We start from the raw sequence: 27,713 nt of genomic DNA on the forward strand, positions 1-27,713 counted from the left end.
TCGATGCTTAGTGAGAGTGTGGAATGTTCTTTAGATTCCTCTACGTGATTGTGATTGAAGGAAAGTGACTGATTTCTATAGAAACCAGGGATGACAAGCAAACAATCAAGAATTTCTCTTATTTGAATACATTTACGCTTGAAGGCTGAAAAGCTAATGACTTCTCAAGCTCACTGTCTGCCTGGGAGCATATTTCTGGCCAGAAACCAAACCCCTTGAGAATCCAGTTTCACTGAATATTTCATTCGAAGTCATGAAATACACTTCAGTTATACCTTCACCAGAGGTGAACGGTTCATTTGACAAGCGTTCCCATTTTCCATGCCGTGAAGTCGGCAGACCCTACCTGTAACTGAACTGTTACATCATAACAATTAAAAAGTCGGAAATAACTAGACATTTGGATGTATTCCATTGTAATGAAGAGTTGAATTGACTAAGGGGAAACTGCTGGGAATTCTAAATAATTTCGACTCATCAGTGCCAGTGATTAGGCTGTACATGAGCCAGCAGCGCCTTAATGACAGACATTCTGGAATTGAATGACAGTTACCACCATTTCCACGAATTCCTTCCATTTGAAGGAGCGGCAGTTTTTAAGAAGTGTCGGGAGCTGACAGCCCGGAATTTCTGGAGGCGGGGCTGAGAGTTTTTGGCTTGGTTTTTTTTTAGCAGCAGTCAGAGGCGGTGAGTCAGTGTGAAATAAGAAACACTGCAGGCCAGTACTCTGAGAGTAAACTGTCGTGTGTTGAGTGTCCAGTGCATTCAGTTTAAATAAGTAATTTGTGTTTTATGATACATATTTTAATTTGTCAAGTAGCGAAAGGCAGAATGTGCACGAAGAGCGTCTGTCTCCGCTCCCTCCTAATTATTTTGAGTTCGTTCATTTCTTGCTGTCCAGCTGTTGAAAACACCACGAAATGTGGACTCAGGTGTTCGCAGGTACCGTTCAGATCTTTAAAATTCATGATTTTCTCTCAGGATAGAAGTATGAAGTGTTAATTTTGCAAACATGCTTATTTGCTTAATGTTCATCTTAAACGTTTCATTTTGTTTTAATGTTTTGGCGTTAGTTTTGTCGAATTTTTCAACTATTTATTTTCAAATGTACCAAGTTTCAGGATGTTCCCAGCTCCCAGGGGTGAAATGCTAACTCGCAGGACCGCTTTAAGACATCCTTTTAAATTGGCTTGGGAATAATATTTTCTGATTAACCTGTTGGGAAAGAGAGATCTGATTGTATATCTCCGGAATAGATGGAACTTAAACTCGGATCTCCTAGCCCTTAGGGACACTACTATCGTGCCTCAAGAACCAATTTTAAATGATGCTTCTATATGTTATTGTATCCGCAACAGTTAACACGATTTCATTTATTCATTTTAAAAAAATCGTTTGGAATCCTATTTGGTCTGGGGAATAAAAGGGGGAAAAAGATGTTTTGCCAGCACAAGTTATCTTACTTGATCCTCAGACAGTGAGATACAAACTGATAGATGTCCTATTGTTTGAAAATAAGAACAAAGGGATTTTTTTCGCTCAATTGCATGAGTGATGCTCCAGGTAAGGGTGTGAATTTGTGATTTCTGGATCCAATTAAACGCCATCAAGTGGTACAATGCAGAACTACAAGCCTAAATTTATGTCTCAGTAAGGATTATAAAACTCGGAGAGTAAATTTAATTTAGTGTTAGCCCATATTTAATAGTTAAGCAGTTTATCTCGGAGGTTACGGTTTGTGTTTACCTGTCTTGTTTCTGTAACCTTCTCGATTTCAGCTTTTTCGTTTTTGTTTCTTGTTTGATATATGGTGTTGGAAGCAGACGCCTTAACAAAGTTTAAGAGGAATTTAGACAGACTCATAAAAAGGTGGGGGATAGAGGGATATGGACCATGTGTAGACAAATGGGATTAGTTTAGAATGGTATCATGTAGCACAGACATGGTGGGCCAAGGGGCCTATTCCTGTGTTGTACTGTTCTGTCTTCTAATTGTAGTGAAATGCAACATTTTGAAACATGAGAGCAAATAATACTAAGAAAACAGGCACTTTTTCTCTTCCATCACTTCTGCCATTCCTCTCCTTCTTACCTCAATCTCCATTTTCTTTCTCTCATGTCTTTCTTTTACTTACTCTCCCTGACGCTAGTCTTTTACATTTCCTTTCAGTTCTATACAGTTTCTGAAGTTTAAATGTAGATGTTTTCATGAGTATGAACCATGACAACTGTTTTTCTCTCTCTAACATAAAGTGATATATTTTAAAAAGTTTTTAAAGCATTTTTCCATTTAATATCTTTTGTTTCATAATTAATCGCAAAAAAAAAGCCATTGACCAGAAAAAAAACCTGGAAACTAAAGACAAATGTTCCATTAGAAGGGTAGACTGATGCAAGGACATTGGGTATAAAAATGCTGAGACTACACAGTTGGTTATCTCATTGTGACAGCTGTAAGCTAAAATATCAAATCTAAAGCCTGGCTGTTGTGGGAGACTGAAATTTTCAGCACAGATGTTCAATGAGGGTGTTCAAGATAACTCATTGGATAAATGTGGTACTGGAAATGTCTTTTTTTATTTAAGATGTGATCATAATCATTTTAGACTTTACAAATTTTAGTTATTAAGAACAAAATGCTTAAAAACCATTTTAGAAACATTTTTGAATGATTTGGTTTCTGGTGACCAGTGTAAAGATAAAACTGACTATAGATAGAAATTGGTAGTTGGAAACAGAAGGCTGACAAAAAGGAAATTAAATTGTTCAAACACTAAATGGGAGTTGACAGAAAATATTTAGGAATGTAGATGCATGACTATTATATGAACAAATTGAAATATTTTAAGAAGGTAGCCCAGTCCCTATATTTTTCTTAATTTCAAAGGCAAAATGTGAAGTGCTGTGTTCCAGATGCCATGCAACAAGTGAAGTTACTCAATGTTAAGCAAAACACAATTTTGTTTAAAGCTATATTTAAAGTACAAGCAAAAGAAATAAGAACTTAGAATAACTTAACACTATTGGAATACTGAACAGAATAATAGATACAGTAACTACTACTAATTAACTGTTTCAATATAGTAACATCCCATAACCACACTCCTTGGCAAAAAGGCAAATTCAGACATAGGTTCTCACATGCAGCCCTCCAATTCAGGAGGGGAAAAACATCAAGAAAAAATTCTGAGAGTAGCAGCTAGGAGACATCCACTGAAGATTCCAACTTTGTTGATACCCCAATAGCTTCTGATACTACTGAAAAAAAACCAAACCAAAAATTTGGATGTGGGAGTTAGCTTACACCCATTCAGACAGCATAAAAACACGGCCTCCCAGGCTGTTTACATTACCCTAGACTGCTCACTACCTCTGCCTTACAACCTCCCTTCAAAATAAAGCAGGACAAAATAATCTTTAAAGTCACAGCATGGTAAAAATGTATGCATTTGTGCCATCTTTCTGTTAAGGTAGGTAACCAATTGCTTTCTAAAGTTGGATATATAAATTCCATTGAACTATTTTGAGGAGAAGTAAGGTCTTCCTCTGTATCCTGGCCAGTGTTTAATGTTCAACCAAATCACAAAAATGGATTATCGCTGTGCACAAACTATCAACTCTGTTTCCTATACTTCAAGAGGGATTGACTATACTTCAAGTAATGAATTTGCTCTAAAGTGTGTTGAGACATCCTGAGATCACAACAGTTTATATAACTGCAAGTCTTTTGGTTGGTGTCATTGACCATTGGTGTCATTGGCTGTAAATTAAACTTAATGTTCAATGAGCAGCTATAAAAACATTCCTGTTTAACTTATCACGTTTGCACAGTATATAGTTTGATAAGGGCTCTTGTGGTGTAATGGTAATGCCCAGACCTCTGAGCCAGGAGACTTGAGTTCAAGTCCCACCTGCTGCAGAACTGTGTGATAACATAGTTTGCTAGATCTGGCCTGGCTACTTCAAGCAATATTGTCTCTCCCTTTTTGTAAACAAATCATTTTTTTTGCAGGGTACTCTTGAAATTTAACGACAACCTGGATTGGTTGCTTGTCATAGTTTCAATGATGTATTTGAAGCACTCGATGTAGATGAGTAGATCTTGGATAATCCTTGCTAGCTATATGGTAATTTTTCTGTGATAATAAAGACCAGGGAGCTGGAATATCAATTTCTCACCCGATTTTTCAGTAATTGCCGGGCCATCCTGTGGGCTGCTCCAATTACTGCACGACACCACACGACTCTGTAACTATATCATAGGTCAAATTTTGGATGTCACAATATGACTTTCTGATCCCAGTCCGAAGTCCAATATTTCACACGTGTTCCACGGCTAAATTGCCAGAAGCAGCTTGTGTGGGGGATTCACTTAAAGTAGTAGTAAAAAGTGAGGTCTGCAGATGCTGGAGATCAGAGCTGAAAATGTGTTGCTGGTTAAAGCACAGCAGGTTAGGCAGCATCCAAGGAACAGGAAATTCGACGTTTCGGGCCAGAGCCCTTCATCAGGATGAAGGGCTCTGGCCCGAAATGTCGAATTTCCTGTTCCTTGGATGCTGCCTAATCTGCTGTGCTTTAACCAGCAACACATTTTCAGCTCGTTCACTTAAAGTAGCCTGAATACAGGCTGCATGGTTTGAATGGAAATGATGACCAGCAGCACACTTAGGTCCTCCCTTGAGCACCAAGCCATTGTAAACAAAATATCAGCTCAAAGTCCCAGACAACCATAAGGCTGTTCTCTCATCGGAGAGAGAGTTGATGGGGTGGTTTTACCTGGTGGTCACCACATCTCAGGTGAGGGGAAAGGTTGAGAAAGAAAGTCCTTTGTGGTAACCTCGTCCCTTGGCTGGAATTGAACCCATGCTGACTGTGTCACTCCACATCACAAGCCAGCTGTCCAGCCAACTGAGTGAACTGACCTCAACTATATGTAAATACAATCTTAGTTATGCAAATTTGCATGTTTTTTAAAATTCTTTTGGAAATAAACACCACAATGGAGAAGGTTATTGGTCTTAATAAGGAATTTAAGATGTGATTTTATTGATCTTCTGAAAATGAGTGAAATGAATATTTACATGAAACCAGAAACCCTTAATTTGCTGTCATCTGCCCTACATTATGACCTAATTAATCTGTTATAACCTCAACATTGTCAACAATTAGAGATTTTATGTATTCAAAATTTTGAGTTTTTTTAAACGTTGTACTATATTTTCATTTTGAAGTCAGACAATAGAAATATTTGGTATTTACCTTTTCAAAAGTAAATAGTTCCTCATTGTGGTTCAGTTTCATCAGTAATCTACAAGTGTAAATGATTGCCTAACTGAAAGTGTGAAGCAGTTTCACCAGTATGTGGAATAGGAAGATCAGCAAAAGTTTTAGTTAAGGGACTTTGTCAGAATTTATCTTTTATAATCCTAATATTGCCCTTCAAATAATTATGACATGTGTAGGCAACAATGCAAAGTGGTTGAGCAGAGGCTGATAGCCAAGTTTGGTATCCATGAGGATGGCCTCAACCAGGGCCTTGGGTTCATGTCACACTGCAGGTGACCCTACTGCACTATACACTCTATCACACATGCACACGCCCACTCTTACATACACTTATAGTCACACAGATCCGATGTCATACACGCGCTCTGTCTCATACACACACATGGATATACCCCCCACACTCACACCCATGCACAATCCCTCTCACAGGCTTTTACTCCATCACTCCCACAGACACTTTACCAAGCTGTCACACGTGCAAACACATAGTCTCTCACATGCACTCAGAATCTCATGCACACACTCGTTCTCTCTTTCTCTCATGCATGCCCACACACATATAAGTTTATGGGGTGAATTTGTTTTTGCAGAATGTTTGCAGATACATTCTATTCTACTAAAAAAATGCACACTCTGCAGGCAGTAAATCGATGCAATATTTTGTAAATTCCCCTTTGGAAATAGAACCAGTCTGACTCAAGATTGGGATACAGACAGACTCTGACATCATACTTTTAATGCACTGCCTGAGCTGAGTTTTTGTTATTAAAAAAAATCTTAAGCTATCTCGAGAAGGTGACTGAAAAGAAGTTCTGGGATTTGCATATTAATGAATCAAAACCTGCAACCCATTTTAAAAGATGAAAGACTTAACAATCTAGCATTTTTCAATATATCACTTCAGTTGCATGACACTGTAATCTTTTGCTATACATTCTGTGTGTCTTACGATCTTATACTCCACAACCACCTGATAAAGGAGTTCTAAAGCTAGTGCTTCCACATAAACATGTTGGACTATAACCTGGTATTGTGTGATTTTTAACTTTGCCCACCGGCTCCTCCACATTATGCTCTGAGAAGTTTCCGAGCGATGTGATAATCACTAAGTACAAAATAGTTAAAATAATTAAAGTTGATTCAAGAAAATTGCCCTCCCATTTATTGAGTTGAGCTTGTAGCATGGCTTATTGGTCATTGTGCTTCATTGCCACCTTCTACTTCAAACTTGTCTGTTTTCAACTTACTCATATACTTTCACCAACTTTTAATGATCAGTTGAATATGTGTGTGCAAATAGATACAGTTCTGTCGAGATGTGGGGTGGCACACATATAAATGTGTGTATATATACTTATCCACTATGCATGTAGAAATTTGCATTCTCAAATTTGTTTTTCATTATGATTTTGTTCTTTCAGGGTCTGCAATGCATAAACAAAAACCTGACTTTCAGTGAGTATTACATTTTTAAGTTGTAGAATTTCTAATTTGCAGGTTTAACAAATTAGGGAAGAGATGAAGAAAATGAAGCCTGAATCTGAAATTAGTTCAGGTCTTCTGATGATTGTCTTCGATCCAAAACACAGTTTCATCAAGTGCTCCCAATTCGTCTGGAAATGCTACCATTCATCTCACACCCACCCTGCCCTCAATAAGACATTGCTGGTAACTGAAGGACAAATGTTGTTCAGGGTAGAATAGAAGCCAGTTTTAACAGTTACAGTAAGATGGATTTACTCTCTGCTTTTCTAAAACATTCCTATTCTCAGGTTTTGATCATATTCATTAACCCTTGTATATGAAAATAGATTTAATAAAAACAAGAATGTATATGACCTTATTTTTATTATACCATTAATAAAAAAGCTAATTTAACTGAGAGTTACTTCTAATGTTAAGTAAACTTGATGCCTTATCAATTTTAAATAGTGAGAATTGTTTGCTTAATACTCAGCAGGGACTTCCGCATCGACATTGTGCTACAAGGAATTCCAAGGTTGCAATTATGTATTAACTCATGTATCAGTCTGAAAATAGTAATGAGAAGCAATCCATCATCACCTTGATGAGTAAATATACCATCTAGTCTTACATTAGTTACACAGATCAGCACGTTCCTAGATTCAAAACTCTTTCATAGAAATATTAAAAATACGAGCTGGATTAGGCCATTCAGCCCTTTGAGCATACTTCACCATTCAATCTGATCACAGCTGAATACCCAACTCCGTACCCTGATTCCACTTTCTCCTCATACCCTTTTGATTCTTTTAGACCGAAGAAATATATTTAACTCTTCTTAAAAACATTCAATGCTTTGACCTCTGCCATGTTCTACGGTTGAGAATTCCATGGACTCATCGTTCTCTGGGTGAAGAAAGTTTTCCTCATCTCAGTCCTGAATTGTCTGCCCTGTATTCCTAGATTGTCAGTCCTGGATTTGACATCCCCAGTCATCAGAAACAGCCTTCCTTTGTTTACCTTGTCTAATCCTGTGAGAATTTCTCTCCAAAGATTACACATTATTTTACATCACTGATAATCGGAAAAGAAAAGGAAATCAGCTCAACGATGATTCCCTCCACAGTTAATAGCCTTCTGAGGCTCTTGCATGGGGAACAGCCATCTGAATGTATATCAGAGTATGCAGCGCTCACAAGACATTACCCAGTACAAGTTAGTCTTCAGAAAACATAGTGTGAACTTTAAAAAATCTCTAATTATCTGAGAAATGGATGAAGCAGAGCGTAATCACCATCCATTCCATTTAGAACCACAAAAATGTTGAATAACTGCCAACTCTTTAAGAGCGCTAGGGGAATGATTTTGACTGGTCTTGCTTCTTCTCTGGCTTTCATCAAGCCTCCCTTCATCCACAACTCAATGTTATCCATGCATCCAACATTTATCTTCCTCTTTTTTAAATTTTGTTTTTATCCTCAATTATGACCCCCAGTCTGGATTCTCCTACAAGAGGAAACCTAATTTTTCCCACACCCACACTATCAAGGCACCTTGCCATTTTGTATGTTTATCTAAGACACTTCTAGCTCTTCTAAGTTCTGCCAAATACAAGCTTAGACTGTCGAGCCTTTCCTCTTAAAGCTAACTGTTCATTCCTGGTACTTACATTGCTCCTCAAATAAGGAAATAGAACTCCAAGCATGATTTTGCTAATGCTTTGCATAAGTGAAGCATGACCTCCTCCTTCTGTGTTCGACTCTTGAAATAAATGATGACCTTCTATTAGCTTTCCTAATTACTTGCTGTGCGTCCATACTAACCTTTTGTGATTCATCCACTAGGACAAGCATATCCCTCAGCCTCTTGGAGTTCTGCAATCTCTCATCATTTGGATAATATCCTTTTCTTTTAGTCTTCCTGCCAAAATGGACAAATTCATAATTGCCCACATTAAATTCAATTTTCCAGTTCATTGTCCACTGACCTAACCCATCTAGAACCCTTTTGTAGCCTCCTTGTCTCCTCTTCACAACTTACCTTCCAACTGATCATTGTATCAGCAGCAAATTTAACAACAATGTCATATATACACAACAATATTTCCCTCCACACACATCAGAATGTGGGCATTGCTAGAAGTTGTGGGCTATCTTCTGGTGCTGTGAGGTCTTCTCCTTGAACTTGTGTCATAGGTGCTCCCACAAAGGTGTTAAGTAGGGGAACTGTATGCATTGTTGGAAGTCAGATACAATGTTTAACCAGGAGTAAATGGGATATTATGACAACCTAATTTGGGCCTAATGAAAAGAAAGGAAATTTGGATAGTGGATATGAGCACTTAAATGTCTAACGGATTTGTGATTTATTCCTTCTAAAGATGTGCAGCACCGTTACTGCCGTGAGCCTCCATCATCCTTGCCCTCCAAAGTTTTGGAGGATCTCAAAATATTTACAGTGTTGAAATGCAGAAAGGAGCGACAATGTTCCATTCACCTCAAAGCTAAAGGGACATTGATTCTTAATGGTATTGATTTTTATATTTTCGTCAAACTTCTGAAATCAAATTTATAAGACCTTCTTTGCAGTTAATGTGTGCACCCAACTATATAGATTCTGAAAACTGCACACATGTAGTTTTAGTTATAAAAGTCTGGGCTGACACTTATATTGGTTTCTCCCAGTCTTTAGAGGATTAGCATTAGCAGCTGTTTTTAACTAGGCATAGCCTTTTTCTTTGGGAATGATGCTGTTCATCGGAGGGAGAACCTCTGAAAATTTCAGTATACTTACAAAGCAACTTAATATACAAAGTAAATATTGAGAAAACATTCCTTGACTTGGTGGTGGAAAACATCTTGGTGATAAGAAAAGGCCACTCAAGTGATAAATGTTAGTATCTCATTTCTTCTGATGCATCTACAGGGATCTAAAAGTAATCAACTTAGAACATGTACACCTAGATGACCATCTAATATCTTGATCATTTGAAACCTTTCATCATTTCATCTTTCATTAAATTGATCACACATTTGAAATTAAATGCAGCACACCACTTAAAATTTCCTTCGTTATATTGTTGTTTTCTTCCACTAAATGAAGCACTGAGTGAGCTTCATGTTATAGTTATACATCTGAAGGGAAGAAAGGCAACAGGTATTACTCAAAAAAAAAGGTAGCTAACTTGAAACTATTCCTTCTGCTTGTTTCGAGTTGAAGGAGTAATCATTAAAGCATAAAACATAAACGGGAGTAAATCAGACATATCAAGCTAGTCAGTAAGATCATAGCTGATCATAACCTCAAATCATTTTTCCTGCCCAATTACCATATCCTTTGATAATAGTAGGAGACTTGAGGATATGACTTTTGACAAGTATATAACTCATCAGCTAAGCGATTAATATTTGCTTTGGTCCTCTTTTTCCTGTGAGGGAAAATGTGGCAATAAGAAGTATCAATGCAAGTTATGAAGAAAATATGGATAAAGAAGCAGGAAATGGTTAGTTTGGGGGACTTTGGTGCATATTGAAAATGTTTACTGTGTACTGTGTGAGAACTTCTAGACTATTTGTACATGAGCAGATTAACACTCCTATTGGAATGCAATAAATCTCCATATATATCCTAGCCAGAACCTGCCCATCTCCTTCCCAAATATCAAAGTTGTCTTTGCAATGATACTGTCTTCTTCTCCACATGTAGTTGCTGTGTTAATAACAAAGTGTGTTATATTTGCTTGATCTTGCATTTCAGAACATATCCGTGGTGTGGAAATGTGCTCTTTTTCAATGACAACGTTACGATACCAATGTGTTATTGTGAAATTCAATAAACATGGATATAAGAAGTTTATAGGACATCCTGTAAGTTTGAATCTTGAACAATTTAAAATCTGTAGTAAAACAAGCTGAAATCTGTTCAGTTCTGCTATAAAGTCATAGATTCCATTGGTTGACAATAAATGTTTTAAAGTTCTTTTAAAACTCTCAGCATTGTTGGAAGTGTGAGCTAATAATACTGTAGTAAGGGGAATAAAATACCTGGGACTGAAAGGAATAATGTGACAATCAGTGTGACTCCTTAACAAATGACATCAAAGAATTGAGGATAAGGATTGAGGAAGATCAATACAAAAATTGGATCAAATTGGAAATAAACATTATTTGACTGAAGGAATAGAAAAGTAAGTAAAACATTAAGTAGAGTAAACCTTTTCAGATTTTTAAAATTTCATAAAATTCAGTAACTTGAAGATTCCATTCTTTTAATTATTTGCTATTTGGACAAGAAAATATTAGTAATTATTCTGGTAGTATAATTTTTTGTCGTGATTTAATCAATAAATAATGTACAAATCTCACTATTTAATGAAAATTATGGGGAAGTTAAACGATAGAGACAATTTTGCCAATCTAACAACAGTATGGCAAATTGGCCAATAATTTGTGGTATTCATGATTCACAGAATGTCTGTCATCGGTTGACTATAGATGAAGCATAATAGCAGCATGAGTCATTCTGATGCTTTGTCTTAGATTAACATACAGCTGGATCATTATGTTTAATAGTAAAAGGTAATTGTTAAAGTCTAAGACCTAGGGGCAGAGTGGATCAAACAAACCTTCAAGCTTGCTCTGCCATCCAATAAGATTATCCATTAACATAAGATTAGCAAATATCTACTTGATCCCAACTTTCCCCGCAGCATTGCAGTAGGAAACTGGGGCTCAAGTAGATATTTGCTAATCTTATCATAATGGAAAATCTTATTGGATGAATCTTTAGTGTCCAAAGATCTATTGAACTCAGTCAGGAATTTGCTCTACATTGGTGCAATTGTAGGATTAGATACCTCAGTTTATTGGATGGCTGGCCATTGATGGAGAATGTGAGTTTAGTCCCTGTTCTGCCTCTGGTATTTTTCAGAAGTCTGTTTCTTCAATTTTCCCTTGTTTCTGGAGTTCTGTTCTTCAAGATAAATCATGTTCCTGTGTTTGCCTGTGTCTCTCTTTAATGAATACATGCCTAATGTTCTTTTGGATTATGGCTAATTACATTCTTAAATTACAGCCCTCTGGGATAGACAGCACCAAAGGTTTACAATGCAAAAATTCTCCTTCTTTATGTCCTATAAAGCCAATCTCTTTTATCCCGACATTATAATCCCACCAGAATTCTGGACACTCAAGCTAGGGGGGAAGCAAACACTCAGAATTAACCCTTGTAAAACTCTCTCAGGATATTGTACATTTCAATGAGATGGCCTCTCATTCTACTTAACTCCAGAGAATAAAGATTGATTCTGCTCAATTTGATGGGCCTTCATTGCATCCCCTTAGAGACAACCATATTCTTCCCCAGAAATGAGACCAATATGGTATAAATCAATTGTTGCTGTTTTGAAGATTAGTTCAATTTAAAATTCTCGAAATAAAAAGCTGACTTCTGTGAAAGTGATGTCAAAATCTATCTAGTGTGTATTTTTTGAAAAGAAACCTGCCACTCTTATCCAATTTGGCTGATAGGTGACTGAAATCTGATTTGTGTGAAACGTATTGACAAGCCACTCAAATGTATCTAATGACTAGAAGGTGCATAATACACAATCAGGGGGGATGGTAGTTTCTCCTATGATGAGATGCTGTCTATATTCTTTGGAGTTGGGAAGAATGATTGGTCTTTCATTGAAATATGAAAGGACTTAACAGGATAGGTACTGACGTATTATTTCCTGTGGATGGGAATCTAAAACCAGTGGGCATGATTTTAGGGTAAGGAGCCAACCACTTGACTGGAAAAATTCTCCAATTGAAAGAACACGTAGCTTTGGACTTCTCAACTCCAAGTGGTTTGTGAGTATGCCATCAGTGAATCTATTTAAGGCTGAGCTAGACAGATGTTTGGATTTAGATTAGATTTTCCTGCTCCTCGGATGCTGCCTGACCTGCTGTGCTTTTACAGCACCACTCTAATCTAGACTCTGGTTTCCAGCATCTGCAGTCCTCACTTTTCCCTAGATGTTTGGGTTTTTCAGGGGTCCCAGGGATACGGGCAGTAAAGTGAAGTTGAAGCTGAAGATTTGCCATGATTGTATTGAATGCCAGAACAGGCTCAATTGGTCGTTTGATCGACTTCTGCATCTATGTCTTATGCTTGTCTGACAAGGCCTAAAGAAATGGGTGTGGACTGTGGATGTCTTCTCAGGAACAATAAGTACACCATGTGCTGTTAAACAATAATTTTTTTAAAAAATCACTATGTAATAGGTGAGACTGGGTCTAATATGGTCTGATAACTGAGACAACAAAGTAAAATTTGCATATATTTGAGGTTTGAATAAATTAAAATCTGAATCAGTTTGGAAATCTCTGACTACATTCTATTCATTGCACAGTCAGATTCCTAAGCAGAGTTAACTTAATTTGTTTGTTTTTTAAATTTCTTAAATGAAGCAAAGGCTCCCATTAGCCTGGTTTAAGATAGGACCTGATTCCAAACATTATCTGAGATCCCAACCAAAACTATAAATTTTGTTTGTTCATTTGTGGGACATGGCATTGCTGGCTGGCCAATATTATTGCCAGAGGTTTCATAGTTAAGGAAGCTATCCTTTGCCATTTTGATTTGACTTTGATCCTTAGTTAGGCTTGAAACATTAATGTTCAAGTATATGTTTCAGTCTGATATTTAGGAGCCAGCTGCAAAGCGTTTCACTTCCTGTTACCTTTGTGGAGTATTTTAAAAGAGATGTCATAAGCAAACGATTAGTATAAGTTTCAGTATCAGGTTACTGTAAAACTGAGCTCATTGTTATACATTATACAACAGTATAACATTTCTTAGATGGGCTTTCTCAAATTATGAAGAAATTTTAGCTTTGTTGATCTCTATACAATTTCAGAGTCATGCCAAAATTTTAATTGAAGAAATTCCTGATGAGCAATCTTTCATTGTTTAAGATAGTTGGATCAACTTCCTGCTTCTGTTATTTTAAGACATTTTAGTCTGCTTATTATAAAAGGATTAACATTCTCCTTAAAGTAATCCTAGCTGCGATTTACCGATGTAGACTTAAATGCCCCCATCCAAAGATTAATCATTTGAAAGTTTCCCTATTCGTATGCACTCTTTGATCAGTATTTATTTGCTGAATATCACTATTTATTAGCAGCCTCCAGCAATTTGACATTTTTGATGAAGCAAATACGCTCTGTGAATAGTAGGCACTATGTCTAGAGGGAGATGCAAGTTGACACCAGTGAACCATGGTGATTTTTAAAAAAAGGGGGGAAAAAATTTGCAAATACTAAAAATCAGGCAAAAAATAATGGAACATATTGGAAATATTTGGTCATTCTCTGCAGAAAGATAAAAAGACAACAGTTTGCTCTGAAGACTACAATCTCAGTTTCTTTAATCTCTCTCCACAGAACTGAAACCCTTATCACTTCAGTCACTCAATGCAAATTTCCCAATCTCCAAGAAATAGGAGCATGAGTAGGTTCAACAGCCCCTTAGCCTGCTTTGCCATTCATTAAGATCACAGTTGATCTGATTATGACCTCCATTGCACATTCCCACCTATCTCTCATTAAACTTTGATCTTGATCTTTTTGTGATGTGTCACTGTGCTGTCATTAATTAGACATTCAAGTCTTTGTTTTTGTTCTTTATTTATAAAGTTGTGTATGTTTTTTTTAAATCTTACTGCCCGGCTAATTTCCAAGACAAGTAAATAATAGAGTTCCTGTTTCAGATGTGGCTGCACAAACGTTAAGTGTACATTAATCAAACGTTACTCCTTTAACATGGGTGGTGTATCTTTTAAATTTGTAACCAAACACTCTTGTTACCACTGCTATTCTCTTATGACAGGTACAAATTGAATATGATTGTTTCAATGCTGAAATGGAAGAATATACTCAAGTGACACTTAGGACAATTCCTTACTATTGTGATGTCTTCATAAAACAGGAATACGAAGTAGGAGGTAAAAGATATCATCATGATATTTGTGTGGTGTTTAAGTTGCTGTTTTTTGACAACATTATCTTGTGGTGTAAGATCATGAATATGTGACAAAAAAATCATAAACTTTGTGTATGATTTAAAACCATTGCCACTTTCCACTGAAACTTCCCTTTTTGTATTGTGGAAACCTTGTATAAAATTTGGCTGAGGTAAGCATTTCTGTCAAACAAAAAAAACCCTAAAATTACTGCCATATTAAGGATACAGCAATTTCTCAGCTTTATCAGTTTAATAAGAGTGTGAAAATACTATTATCACACACATCCTTATAAATTTAATCGTAAGGTCCTGGGGAGTGTTGCTGAGCAAAGAGATCTTGGAGTGCAAGTTTGTAGTTCCTTGAAAGTGGAGTCGCAGGTAGATATGATAGTGAAGAAGGCATTTCGTATGCTTTCCTTTATTGGTCAGAACATTGATTACAGGAGTTGGGGCTCATGTTGTAGCTGTACCAGATATTGGTTAGGCCACTGTTGGAATATTGTGTGCAATTCTGGTCTCCTTGCTATTAGGAGGATGTTGTGAAACTTGAAAGAGTTCAGAAAAGATTTACAAAGATGTTGCCAGGGTTGGCAGATTTGAGCTATAGGGAGAGGTTGAATAGGCTGGGGCTGTTTTCCCTGGAGCATTGGAGGTTGAGGGGTGACCTTATAAAGGTTTATAAAATCATGAGTGGCATGAAAAGGATAAATAGACAAGGATTTTCCCTGGGGTGGGGGAATCCAAAAATAGAGGGCATAAGTTTAGGGTGAGAGGGGTAAAATTTAAAAGGGATCTAAGAGGCAACTTTTTCACGCAGAGGGTGGTGCGTGTGTGGAATGAGCTACTAGAGGAAGTGGTGGAGGCTGGTACAATTACAATATTTAAAAGACATCTGGATAGGTATATGAATAGTAGGGGTTTAGAGGAATAAGGGTCAAGTGCTGGCAAATGGGACTGGATTAGGTTAGGATATCTGGTTGGCATGGACGAGTTGGACCAAAGATTCTGTTTTCATGCTGTACATCTCTGACTGTATGATATCATAATTGGTGCATATTAGACCTCCATGACTAGAACTGGATTTATCTGTCAGGTGATGGTGGTGGGAGAATTAGCATTCTATGATTATCTGACAGTTTTTGCAGAAGTAGTTTGATGTTATTTAGGTTTTAACTCTTTTTTCTATTTTAGATTGCACTGATAAAGATATTGGAAAAAGTATCTCAACCTGTATAGGTAAAGTAAAATAGTAATAAATTATACAAATTGAGTAATAGCTATTTTAAACTCTGATATTCCATCATTTTCTTCTTTATTTTATTCCTGAAATTTCCGTGGGTCATGCATTGAGCTACAGGGAGATGAGGAACCTATTCCCTAGTTTCTGTAATGATACGTTAGTGTCTGTATTTTGCAATGGGAATTGGGTCCCAACATTAGATCAAGTAGGGGTTTTGAGCCCCCACTGGCCAGTAGTGAGGCTGGCTCAGCAATCTTCCAGGAAGTTGCCTCTTAATTGTCTGTCTGTAATTTCCTGATTCAACCGCACAGTGGTTAGCACTGCTGCCTCACAGCGCCTGTAGACCCGGGTTCAATTCCCGACTCAGGCGACTGACTGTGTGGAGTTTGCACGTTCTCCCCGTGTCTGCGTGGGTTTCCTCCGGGTGCTCCGGTTTCCTCCCACAGTCCAAAGATGTGCGGGTCAGGTGAATTGGCCAAGCTAAATTGCCCGTAGTGTTAGGTAGGGGATAAATGTAGGGGTATGGGTGGGTTGCGCTTCGGCGGGTCGGTGTGGACTTGTTGGGCCGAAGGGCCTGTTTCCACACTGCAAGTCTACTCTAAAAAAAACCTCGAGTCCTCTATCACTGGCTGGGATAATTTAGCCTGCAAAGTTGCTGACGAGCCCATTGTTTCTCCTTGCACCACCTTGTGGAGAAAGGTCTATTTTATTTCACTTATTGTTAATGTGGATGATGCCAGCATTTGTGACCCATCCTATTTGTCCTTAAGAAAATGGTGAGATGACTATTTTTTTTGAATGGGTCTGATGAACTATCAGATCTAATCATGTTACTGTGGGTCTTGCAGTTACATGTTGGCCTGTCTGGGTAAACATGATCTACTTCCTTCCCTAAGGACACTGATATAACAAGTGGATTGCTTTATAATTGGAAAGTTTAATGGTCACCATTACAGAGACTATTTTTGTTTTCTTCCACACTAATTTATTTAATTCAGTGAAAATTCCTTTGCTACCATTTGTGGTTTTGAAACTTGTATATCTGGATCATTAGTCTAGGCCTCTTTATTTCTAGTACTGTAACAAAATCAATATTCTACCTTACCCTTATTTCTTTTTTATATATTATCATATTGTGATGGGTTGGCTTTGAGCAAGGATTTGTACTGGGGTTTTAGAGTTATGTAGAGTAAATCATGAACTATACAGGGAATACCTTTTAATATGCACTGTCATTGTAGTCTATATTTTAATAAAATACAATATAATTTTTAATAACTTAAGGCTGGTCTACAATGTGTATAATTTATAATGACCAAATTTGATGATGTGCACATTTTTTAAAATTTCATCTTTTAAATAAAGAAAATTACCAAAGAGTTATTGGCATACATAAATTACTTGTTGATAATACACTAGATTTCAGAATTTGAATACTGAATAAATTAATTATTTTCTTATTATATTTCAGCTGGAAAATTAGACTATGTTATTGATGAAAAACAGAAGTCATTGTCTGTTCAAGTTTCTGAAATCGTAGAAGATCTTGCCTACCATGTGCGCTTATGCCACAAATGGTTTATTTGTGAAGATTTGGGAACCAGTGCATTGGTAAATAATCACAGTTTCATTTAGACATTAAATTCCATCTCCTGTGAAAAATGTAGACTCTATATTTTGTGTTGTCTTCACTTTTGGTTGAAATATGATGGAGGGGAATCCCAATCCACATTAGGCTATGTACCATGTGACATATTACAAGAGTGGGGTCATTTTAAGACTATGCTGTGGCCCATTGGTGAAACTTTATAAGCTGCAGCAATGCCACGTGGAACCCTCTTGCCACCAATAATGTATTGTTTGTCTTTTAATGTAGCTACGCTGTGATGAGACAAAAGAATTGAGCCATTTCAAGAAAATTACCTTAGTCAACAAAACAAATTTATAATTATCATCCATAAGGTCCAGTGAAGCCTTTGAGGGTGTAATGGATGGAAGTCTTTTTGGGAAGGCCTGCTGCTTGTTCAATCTGCAGCTCCAATAAGCCCCCTTTAAGATAAACTGAGGAGACTGGTGATTTGCCCACTGAAATCCGGGTCAATGGAATGCCCAGGGAAAAGGGAGCAGAATCTCTGTACAAATGGACTCCATACCTCATTTCCTCCTTATCCCCAACTCTGTCTCCTTCAGATTCGGGCATTTTGGAGCTGTGGATTTAGTTCTTTACTCGTTTTATGTAATTGGATGTTTATTGTTATAGTGTCATTGCTGAAATTATTTTTTTAAATATAGATTAAAGTCCAAGACTCCAAAGAAGTCACCTTGCCATACTCTCGGATATTGCCCTGTTTGTGTATTGAGGTAATGAGTGAGTGTATTTGCATCATTATTCTTTGAATGTGAAAGGTGAAACATTCAACTTATCGGTCTCAAAGATATTAATGAATTCCTGAATACTGAGACAATAAAGTATTTAATGAGGAGCTAAATGCAAATGATATTGAAACTCGGATAAAACATAAGTACTTTAATTGTTTTTACTTCAGTCTTGCAATGGATAATTTGTACTTCTGCTTAAAACTATCAATATTTTTATAAAATGTGTAAGTGTTCAGATTATTTTCTAAGGTTCTCGCTTTTCTGCAGCGAAAACCTGGTTTTTCACTTGAAGAGAAAACATGACATCTTTTACTTTTTTGCGAACTCTGCTTTGTCATTGTATTTCCAGGGCTGGTCAGCACTGCCTGATGCTAGAAGGGTACAACTTTGTCCGTTTAAAAACTGTAAGTCACCAAACTTAACTTTTTATAAGAAAATCTTGCATGCATTCTCCCTGACTGAGTAAAGACATCTGGAGTGAAATTGAATGTAGGCAGGGATATAAATCAATTGGAATAGCTTTTGCTTCAGTGAATGGCACAGAACATCAGGCATTGATTGTAACAGGAAACCAATGCAAAACAGGCACCCTGCCTATATCCAGTTTCACCACCAATCCACTTGTACACTTCGCTATTGTTTTATTGTGGGTTGATTGTGATTAAAAATGTTATTGATTTAATTGAGAAATCAACGGCTTGGGTTTTCTATCCTTCTCTCCCCTCAGTTTTCTGATGGGTGTGGAATGGGCAATGTTAGACATGAGCTTGAACATGGCCTTTGTACCCATCCCCATACCCAATGGTCAGGCTTTTTAGCATAAACTAAACAAGCATACTGTCCAAATGTGTGTGGGAACATGGAAGTCAGAGTTAAGGGCATTGATTGCACTGCAAGAATGTTGCCATTTTGTCCAGGAATATCTTTGATAATTCCGATTCATAGACCCACCTTCAAATGTGATCCCTCAATCCCTTCCCTATTTGGGTGCTGGAGATGTCTCACTTGCTTGTTTAACAGGTGGCAAGATACCTGAACAATCTCTAAAGAGCAAACCCTGTTGCAACTTCCTCTAGTCAGATTATTTGGGGCGGGGGGGGGGGGGGGGGGCTTTCTCAAAATCAAGTCCCACCAGTGAAAGCTGCTGGTCTGTCAGAGCTTCGCAGTTCTTGTATGCTGCATGGTCACTAAAAAGGCTATGGATGCTCCTAAAGAACCAAAATCCCAAGAACAGTACTATCAGGTAAGGCTGTTTTTGTTGGATGGGTGCATAGTCTCTGGACTCTTTTTAATTCATTCATGAGTTTAGGGTGTCACTTAGTGGGTCAATATTTATTGCCCATCCCTCGTTGCCCTTGAAGGTGGAGCTGAGCTGACTTCTTGAAACATTGCCTTCTTGCAAAGGGAGGGGTGTCTGAGACAAGGTCATGAGGGTGGCTCTCAGTGACCCTCCATTTCCAACCACACCCTCTACCTTTGGTCCAGTCCCTCAGTATTATAAAATATGTTTGGTCCAGCTAGAACTCTTCCCCCACACCAAGTCTAGTTTAATAGTCGTGTATGTCTACTGTTATGTCCATCCTTTTTGGGGCAAGAATAATCATTGCAGCCCAGCTGGGAAAAGGACTTGACTTGGTCCTTAAGTGGTCATTATTGACACATGAGACCTCACATAGCAATAGAGAGAGTGCGTAGACCTTCCCACCCAGAACTTGTTAAGGTGGGACAGCAATAGGGTTCCAGGATCTAGCACGTGTCTCCAGTTCCACTGACTTCAGGGCCAGGAGCTTCTGCCCTTAATTATTCTTAGTTTAATTTTACATTTAGTTCAATAGTCTCTCCTGGTTGATTATGCCATAACTCTGTTACACACCCAGTGAGAACCACTTGCTTAATTTCTCATGACTTTGAATACTGTATCTTGGGGATTTTATTTGGGGGAAAAAAAACATTTGGCACAACAGAAATTGATAGCAAATTATTTAAAGTTCTAGAATTATAGTATCATTAGTTTTGGCACAACAGAGGAAGGTAATTCAACTTTGCTGTTATTACTGTAACACATATAAACTTGAGAGGATTACAACTGAAAATCTCTCAAATTAATGCAATTTATTTTGTGAAATACTATCATTGTGGTTTCTTGATGTTGAATCAGATTATCAAATAATTGGGTGGAGCTGGAGTTTCAGGGCAAATTAATCTTTAATATTCATCACTTCGAAGTGCCGGTGTTGGACTAAGGTGGGCAAAGTTAAAAATCTCACAACACCAGGTAATAAACCAGCAGGTTTATTTGGAAGCACTAGCTTTTGGAGCGCTGCATCACTTGATGAAGGAGCAATGCTCAGAAAGCTAGTGCTTCCAAACAAACCTGGCTTATAACCTGGTGCAGTGAGATTTTTAACTTGAATATTCTTGTTATTTAACTAATATAAACCATTATGCGCTTTATTCCATGTAATGTACTCTCTCAAATATGTATTAGAATCATTTGGCCTAAAAAAAATGCAAAAGCTCCGAGTTGATATGAATATTTATTCATTCGATTAAACCCAAACACCCAAAATGAGCATGCTTTTCAGGAAATTATTTTCTTTTGCAATACACAAACAGAATCTTTACTTTGAACATCTTGTTTTCTCCAGTTGCTGGAAGCTAACTTATTGGCGTGTTAAATAAAATGCTTCAGATTAAAAACAACTCCTCTTCAGTAAATCAGTGGTCTTCGGATCAGCAGTTTGGAAGTTGAAATGAGAATAACATTTAATCACTTCCAGGAGCTGAGTTTGATACTGACCTATTGCTTATCGGTAGTGCGTGGGTCTCGTACAACTGTACAAATATCTCTGACGGCTTTTAAACAAATATTCTGGCAGATGTGAATCAGTAGAAGCAAAATGCTTTCAAATTTGACACTGTTTTAGGAAATTGGGAGAGATCTTTCAAGTAAAAGTTTCATAAATGGAAATACCAAAATGGTGTTAATTTGTGTCCATGCAAGATGTAGTATAATTCATTTGTTTGTTAATTTCAGCCAGACGTCTGTCTTTAATGTTTGTACAAGAACTATTTTTAATTTTTTTCTCCATTTTTCCTTTCCTGTAGTCAGGATACGTGGGGGCAGGGATCTTGTCTTTCTATATTTCAGCATACTCTAGGTGACCCATTGTCAGAGATCTGGAATTTAACTGTCTTGAGAAAGCTGAATCCAAAACATTTGCTGTTTTTCTTTGCTGTTGTTTCTGCACACCTGTTCAGAGATGTTACCATACACCTCTGGAGCAAGTGGGACTTGAACATAGGTCTCCAGGTTCAGGGGTAGGAACATTATCCCTCCAACAATAGGCCCCTGGGTCAGCATTCAACTGACCTGAACCAGGAGTTGGTTATCAGTACACAGTTGCTGATAAGCTCACTTTAACAAAAAAAAGTATCAACAAGCACATACAATTACATTATATTGTTTCACAGGATGTGAGGTAACTAGACTGGTCAGCATTTTTTGACCATCCCTAATTGCCCTTTAGAAGGATATAGTGAGCTTCCTGAATGGCTGTCATCTATGTGATGCAGTTTGTTGCATTATGTCTTAGTCATTATGTCAGGGTACCTTTGAAGAGACACTGGTCATAACATCACTATGCATCCGAGCATGTGACCTGAGTGTTTAAAGGTCTCCTATTCCATTTTACCCAGGTTCACTTGAAGCATGACAACCCAATTAGAAGTATGCTGCTCTGTTTTAATTTAGTAAAGTAGACACTTGTGTGCCTGTGAATATAATATTTGTATATAATAATTATCTTGAATAAATGTCTGGTATCCATGCCCAGATTCTTATGTTATGAGAGATAAAACAAACATTGCTACAACAGATGAAATACCCTTTCGGAGATAAACTTGCATCTCTGAAGGAAGGTAGTTCCAGCAACAGTGAAGATATCATGCTATAGTTCTAGGTGGCTATGTGTGATTTGGAGGAGAACATGATGTTCCTCTGCATTTGCTGCATTTGTCCTTCTAGATGGTAGAGGCTGCAAGTTAGAAATTACAGTTGAAGGATTCTTGGTGTGTTGCTGTGGGGTATCCTGTAGTTGGGACATACTGTTGCTACTGTGTGTTAGGAGAAAATGTAAAAGGTTGTGGATGGGATGCCAATATAACTTCTTGAATGTCATTAGAGCTGCATCTCGCCAGTGAAAAACAGAGTATTCCATTAGACTGCTGACTTTTTATTTATTGATGGAGGCTTTGGGGCATCATGAGTTGAGGCATGTGCAGCAGAATCTAATTAATTTTTTTTTTAGAATTTTCAGAAGTGATTTTCAGTGAATTTAAATTGGGTCACTGAAGAACTGAGCATGCATTTGAAACCTTTTGCAGATAAATATATGTTCAATGGCATAAACAATTGATACATTAATACCAATTATGACTTTGCACTTGTAAATATTCTTTAACCCAGTTTCTGATATCTGATTTCAGATACAGCTGAGCTTTGGAATGGTATAACATATGATCATGTATCACAGGAATTGGCCTGGGAACAGGTCTGTCCTATGGAAGTCAGTGTAAACCTCTGCTGGATGATTAGAAGCAGTGACCATTGCATTGATCTACAAAATTCCTTCCACAAAAGACAACATAAAGTAAGTACATATGTTATGAACTTGAATGCAAAACAACCATTGGTACAGCCAAATCCTACATAATATTTTTCTAGAGGTTAAAAGACTGCAGGAATGTGGTGAATACCTTTATGGAATTGACAAAATCATTTGGAAAAAGAACAATAATGTACTAGTGGCTGAGTCTGTTCCAGAAAGCATACTTTTGAGAATAACAACCAAATTGAGGGAAAACCATTAGTTCTTTCCAAAAGAAAATATTGAGCCTGTGTTTCCTCTTCTGACTAGCAACCACAAATTTGACCTTTCAACACAAGTGCTTTCTAACTTGAACCATTTCCAAGTTTTCAGTTTGATTAGCTCAAGTTGTAGCAATTTCAGGGGATTTTTGCACTTTAGAAATCAGATAATAGTATGATAGCATAGTACAACATTTATTTTTCAGCTAATATCTTTAATGTCAATTATTTCCATTTTCTGATGCATGACTTTGTTCTATAAAACTTTCATGCTGGTCCCAATAGAAACCTTGCCAATTATGATTCTAATACAATAAAGCATATGTGATATTTCTGTGGGGCTTAGCAGCAGCTGAACTAGTTCAGTCATAGCTGAGGGCATTAGACCAGTTGTGGAGAGCTAGAGATTTTGGGGAATTAAACATAGCAGCAGACTGACGAAGCACAGATTACAACAGGGGATTTGTAAGAGTGATCCATTAAAATTGGACCAAAGCTCAAATTTTGAAGTACTCAGGCAGATTATTGCCAAGAATCAATTATAAAATTCAACCTCATAAACAAATGTTAAACTGCAGTTTTTTTAAAAGAAAAAGACAAATGTGATTTGAACAGATTAGGAAAATCAAAGGTCTCCCTGAATGAGTTAAGCACGGTAATCTGCATGGCTGTTCTCATCTAAATTATTTTAAGGTAGGCACTTTAATGAATATAGTTTTGATTTTTAAAAGAATCTCAGTCAATTCTTGTGTGGAAAATAATACTTGCTCTTTTTGAATAGGTCAGGTATTCACGCGTAGATCCACATCCAAGACTTTGTGTAAAGGTAAAACGTTTCCATTCTTCCATCTTAATTAGAATTTGATTTTCTTTACTTTCTAGTTAATGCTTCATAAACACACCTAATTGTGGTATTTTGTTAGCTTGCACCATCCATGCACATTTTCTAGTTGTCGTCTGCCATCCTGAACAGGAATTCTGGATCTATTGGTTTCTTGTTCAACCCAGATACCAAGGTGACTTGTGATACTCCTCCTGTTACTCGATGGTTAAAATGAATCAATCGAGTGCAGATTCCGAGTCCAGGCTGGGATCATTTGGTGTGTGTGCATGCGCGTGTGTGCATTTGTGTGTGCTGTGCTAAATGTTGAGTTTTTGAACAGAGCATTTCTATATTTTCTCAATTGAACGCTCAGATTTGAAAGTAATTTGGCCAATATAGAAATTGTTTTTGGAATGGGAAAATTCTATTCTCAAAGATTCTGCCCTGTTCCTCGATATTGCATGTTCAGCTTATGCATACAAGTGTAAAAATGTGAATGTTTTATTGTTTTTCATATTTTTAACTCAAAATTTTGTACTTATCCCCCAATGTATTGTATTTTAAACCTTGTTTTACAGTTTACCACAAGTGAAGGTGTTTGGGTCAGATGTCCTTTTTCTTTTGGATATTCACCAGGTAAAAATGCATTTTAAATGAAGTTGCTCATTGTGTTATGTGGCCCTGAGCATCTCTGATCTCAGTTTAAGTATCTGGTCAGTTAACTGACTTAATTTGGGCAGAGCTTGCAACACTACTTTGGGTTTAGGCAGTTGTGATTCATACTCTGGATGGTATGTAGGTTTACATTGCACATGTGGAAATCTGCCTGCTCAGGATCAAAACAGTCATCCTCACATTTAGGAAGTTAAAAGTGAATCTATTAATGTGTGAGCGACTGGAGGAAATTAAACCCTGCTATATGAAGCAACAAAGAACTGTAGATGTTGGAAAATTCAGCACGTTTAGTAGCATCTGTGGAGATAATGCAGAGTTAATGTTTTGGGTCCGGTGACTCTTCCTCAGAACACCATATGGTTTGCTACACGGTAGCCTTGTGGAATTGTCTGTAAATGGAGATGACTGAAAATTTGTAGATATTTGCATCAAGTGGTACCATTGATTATATATTGACACTATTATGTTGAAAATAAAATTTCAAAAGTTGTCAAATTGGTGACCTGACTCCTAAATTATAATTTGTGTTTTGAATTGATGCACTAAAATATTGATTTTAAATTTATCATAGTAAAGATTTGTAGGGGTGGGGACATCTGAGGGATTTGATTGTAAATTAGAAATCGAGAAAGGGCATGTTTTTCCTCCTTGCTACCAAGGGAGGCTGTCCAAAGAAATGCGAAAATCTGGCATGCTCTGAATGAAGTTATGTAAAGACCAAGCAACAAAATGAAAAATACTCTTGTTCAAAAAGGCATTGCTTGAGCTGATCCTTCTATTAAATTACTGGAGGTGTGCTAACATGTTTGAGGGAGATAAACATAAGATGGTGTAACAATATGCCTAGTTATGACCTCTGTGCTTCCATTAGCAATTTTGAACTTATACTGAAGATTTGTTTCCATTTATGTTTAGAAACAAAACAAAATCTGAAGGACCTTAAGGAAAAATGTTTTTTTTTTCACTCTATGTAGGGTATACAATGCACTGCATGGAAGTGTGATGGAGGCAGGTCCAATTTGAGGCATTCAAGAGGGCATTAGATAATTATCTGGATAAAAGTAATGTGCCTGGGAATGGGGGAAAATCAAGAGATTAAATGAGTATCATTACTCAATGTCAATGAGCCAGAAAAGGCATGATGAAATTAATGACCTCTTTCTGTGCCATAACATGACTGTGATTTCTATAAAAGATGCACATTTTATCTATGCAGTATGAGGCCTCCTTTATTGTTGTAACTGTCATCAGGTTCCATTCTTGTTCATAGTCATGCAGCATGGAAACAAGCCGTTTGGCCGAACCAGTTCACGCTGACCATGTTCCTGATCTAATCTAGTCCCATTTGCTATGCCTGGTCAAATCCCTCCAAACCTTTTCTATTGATGAACCTTTTAAAATGTCTCTTAAACATTGTAAATGTATCTGCATCCACCACTTTGTCTGGCATAGGAAAGTTATAGAGTCACAGAGGTACAGCATGGAGCAGGTACTTCGGTTCAACTCATCCATGCTGACCAGATATCCTCTATAAAGGTCACCTCTCAGTCTCCGACACTCCAGGAAAAACAGCCCCAGCCTATTCAGCCTCTTCCTACAGATCAAACCTTCCAACCCTGGCAACATCCTTTTCTGAACCCTTTCAAGTTTCACAACGTACTTCCGATAGGAAGGAGACCAGAATTGCACGCAGTATTCCAACAGTGGCCTAACCAATGTCCTGTACAGCTGCAACATGACCTCACAACTCCTATACACAATGCACTGACCAATAAAGGAAAGCATACCAAAATGCCTTCTTTGAAAGTTCTTTCAAAATAGACAGAAGACAGATTTCTTTCTGATTGTGTTCTTTTGAGGGATTACATGAAATCTGGTCTGTCAGGCACTAACAGCAACACTCTTTCCACTTGAAAAGACTGTCTCTCTCAGTAGTGACAGGGTCACATATGAACAGGCAATTCAGCATGTCAAGTCTTCCCCATTTTTCTGGATCATGGCCAACCATCTCAACACCATTTTCTGGCTATCTCCACTTTACTTAATGTCATCAATTTTCAGAAACCCATCTATTCTGACTTGAAACTATTCAAAAGTTGAGCCTGCACAGCCCTGAGGAGTAGAGATTTCTCTAAAATTTATCACCGTGTAAGTGAACAAATTCTCATAACATCTGTTCACAATTGCTTGCTCTTTACCCTGGCAGTAGATACAAGAGTCTCCAGCCAGGCGAAACAAACATCCATTCTTTCTGAACTTGGTTATGCCCAGTAAAACTTCAAGCAAAAATCATGACTGGGCATTGGCCAGGCATTGAACCCAGACCCTAGCCTGAGCCACCAATACAAATGCTTACAAAGATTGCTACAACTATATTCCAATTTGAATTCCAGCTGAAAATTAATTAGATTTTGCTGAAATAGTGACAACCCAAGTAGGAAAATCACAATGAAGCACTGTTTGTTTGATCAGTTTGTTAACTACTGCAGAATTGCCCCTGAATAGACAGAAACGTAGAACTGTACAGCACAGGAATGAGCCCTTCGGTCCACAATGTTGCGCCCACATGATGCCAAATTAAACTACTCTCTTCTGTCTGTCCTTCGTCCATATCCCTCCCTTCCTTGCATAGTCATGTGTTTATCTAAAAGTCTCTTGTATTTGCCTCAACCACCACCCCTGGCAGTGTGCTCCACACTTCTATCACACTCTGTGAGTTTTTTAAAAAAAGAAAACTTGTCCCTTACATCTTTTTAATTTTCCCACTATTACCTTAAATGCATGTCCCCTAGTTTTAGACACTTTAACTACTGGAGGAAAATTCTATCAAGCCTCTCTGTGTATCTTATAATTTTATAGATTACTATCAAGTCTCTCCTCTGCTGCTCCAGAGAAAACAAGCTGAGTTTTTCTAGCCTGTCCTTATAGTTCATATCTTCTAATCCAAGAAGAATCCTGGTAACC

The 27,713-nt window shown here is 37.4% G+C and overlaps 1 protein-coding gene across 1 annotated transcript in view; it reads left to right on the plus strand.

The window, feature by feature from the left end:
• The first annotated feature begins 711 nt into the window (after nt 1-711).
• Nucleotides 712-27,713, plus strand: part of LOC132826897 (putative interleukin-17 receptor E-like) — a 38,690-nt gene continuing 11,688 nt past the window's right edge. Inside the window, exons 1-12 of the mRNA XM_060843174.1 lie at nt 712-942; nt 6,707-6,740; nt 9,130-9,276; nt 10,506-10,615; nt 14,628-14,742; nt 15,954-15,998; nt 17,474-17,613; nt 18,295-18,363; nt 18,731-18,785; nt 22,870-23,033; nt 24,033-24,077; nt 24,653-24,710. Coding sequence (XP_060699157.1) covers nt 793-942; nt 6,707-6,740; nt 9,130-9,276; nt 10,506-10,615; nt 14,628-14,742; nt 15,954-15,998; nt 17,474-17,613; nt 18,295-18,363; nt 18,731-18,785; nt 22,870-23,033; nt 24,033-24,077; nt 24,653-24,710 — 1,132 coding nt within the window. The 5' untranslated portion in view covers nt 712-792. The remainder of the gene's footprint in view (nt 943-6,706; nt 6,741-9,129; nt 9,277-10,505; nt 10,616-14,627; nt 14,743-15,953; nt 15,999-17,473; nt 17,614-18,294; nt 18,364-18,730; nt 18,786-22,869; nt 23,034-24,032; nt 24,078-24,652; nt 24,711-27,713) is intronic.

This window comes from Hemiscyllium ocellatum, chromosome 23 (assembly GCF_020745735.1).
Source record: "Hemiscyllium ocellatum isolate sHemOce1 chromosome 23, sHemOce1.pat.X.cur, whole genome shotgun sequence".
Classification (NCBI taxonomy): Eukaryota; Metazoa; Chordata; class Chondrichthyes; order Orectolobiformes; family Hemiscylliidae; genus Hemiscyllium; species Hemiscyllium ocellatum.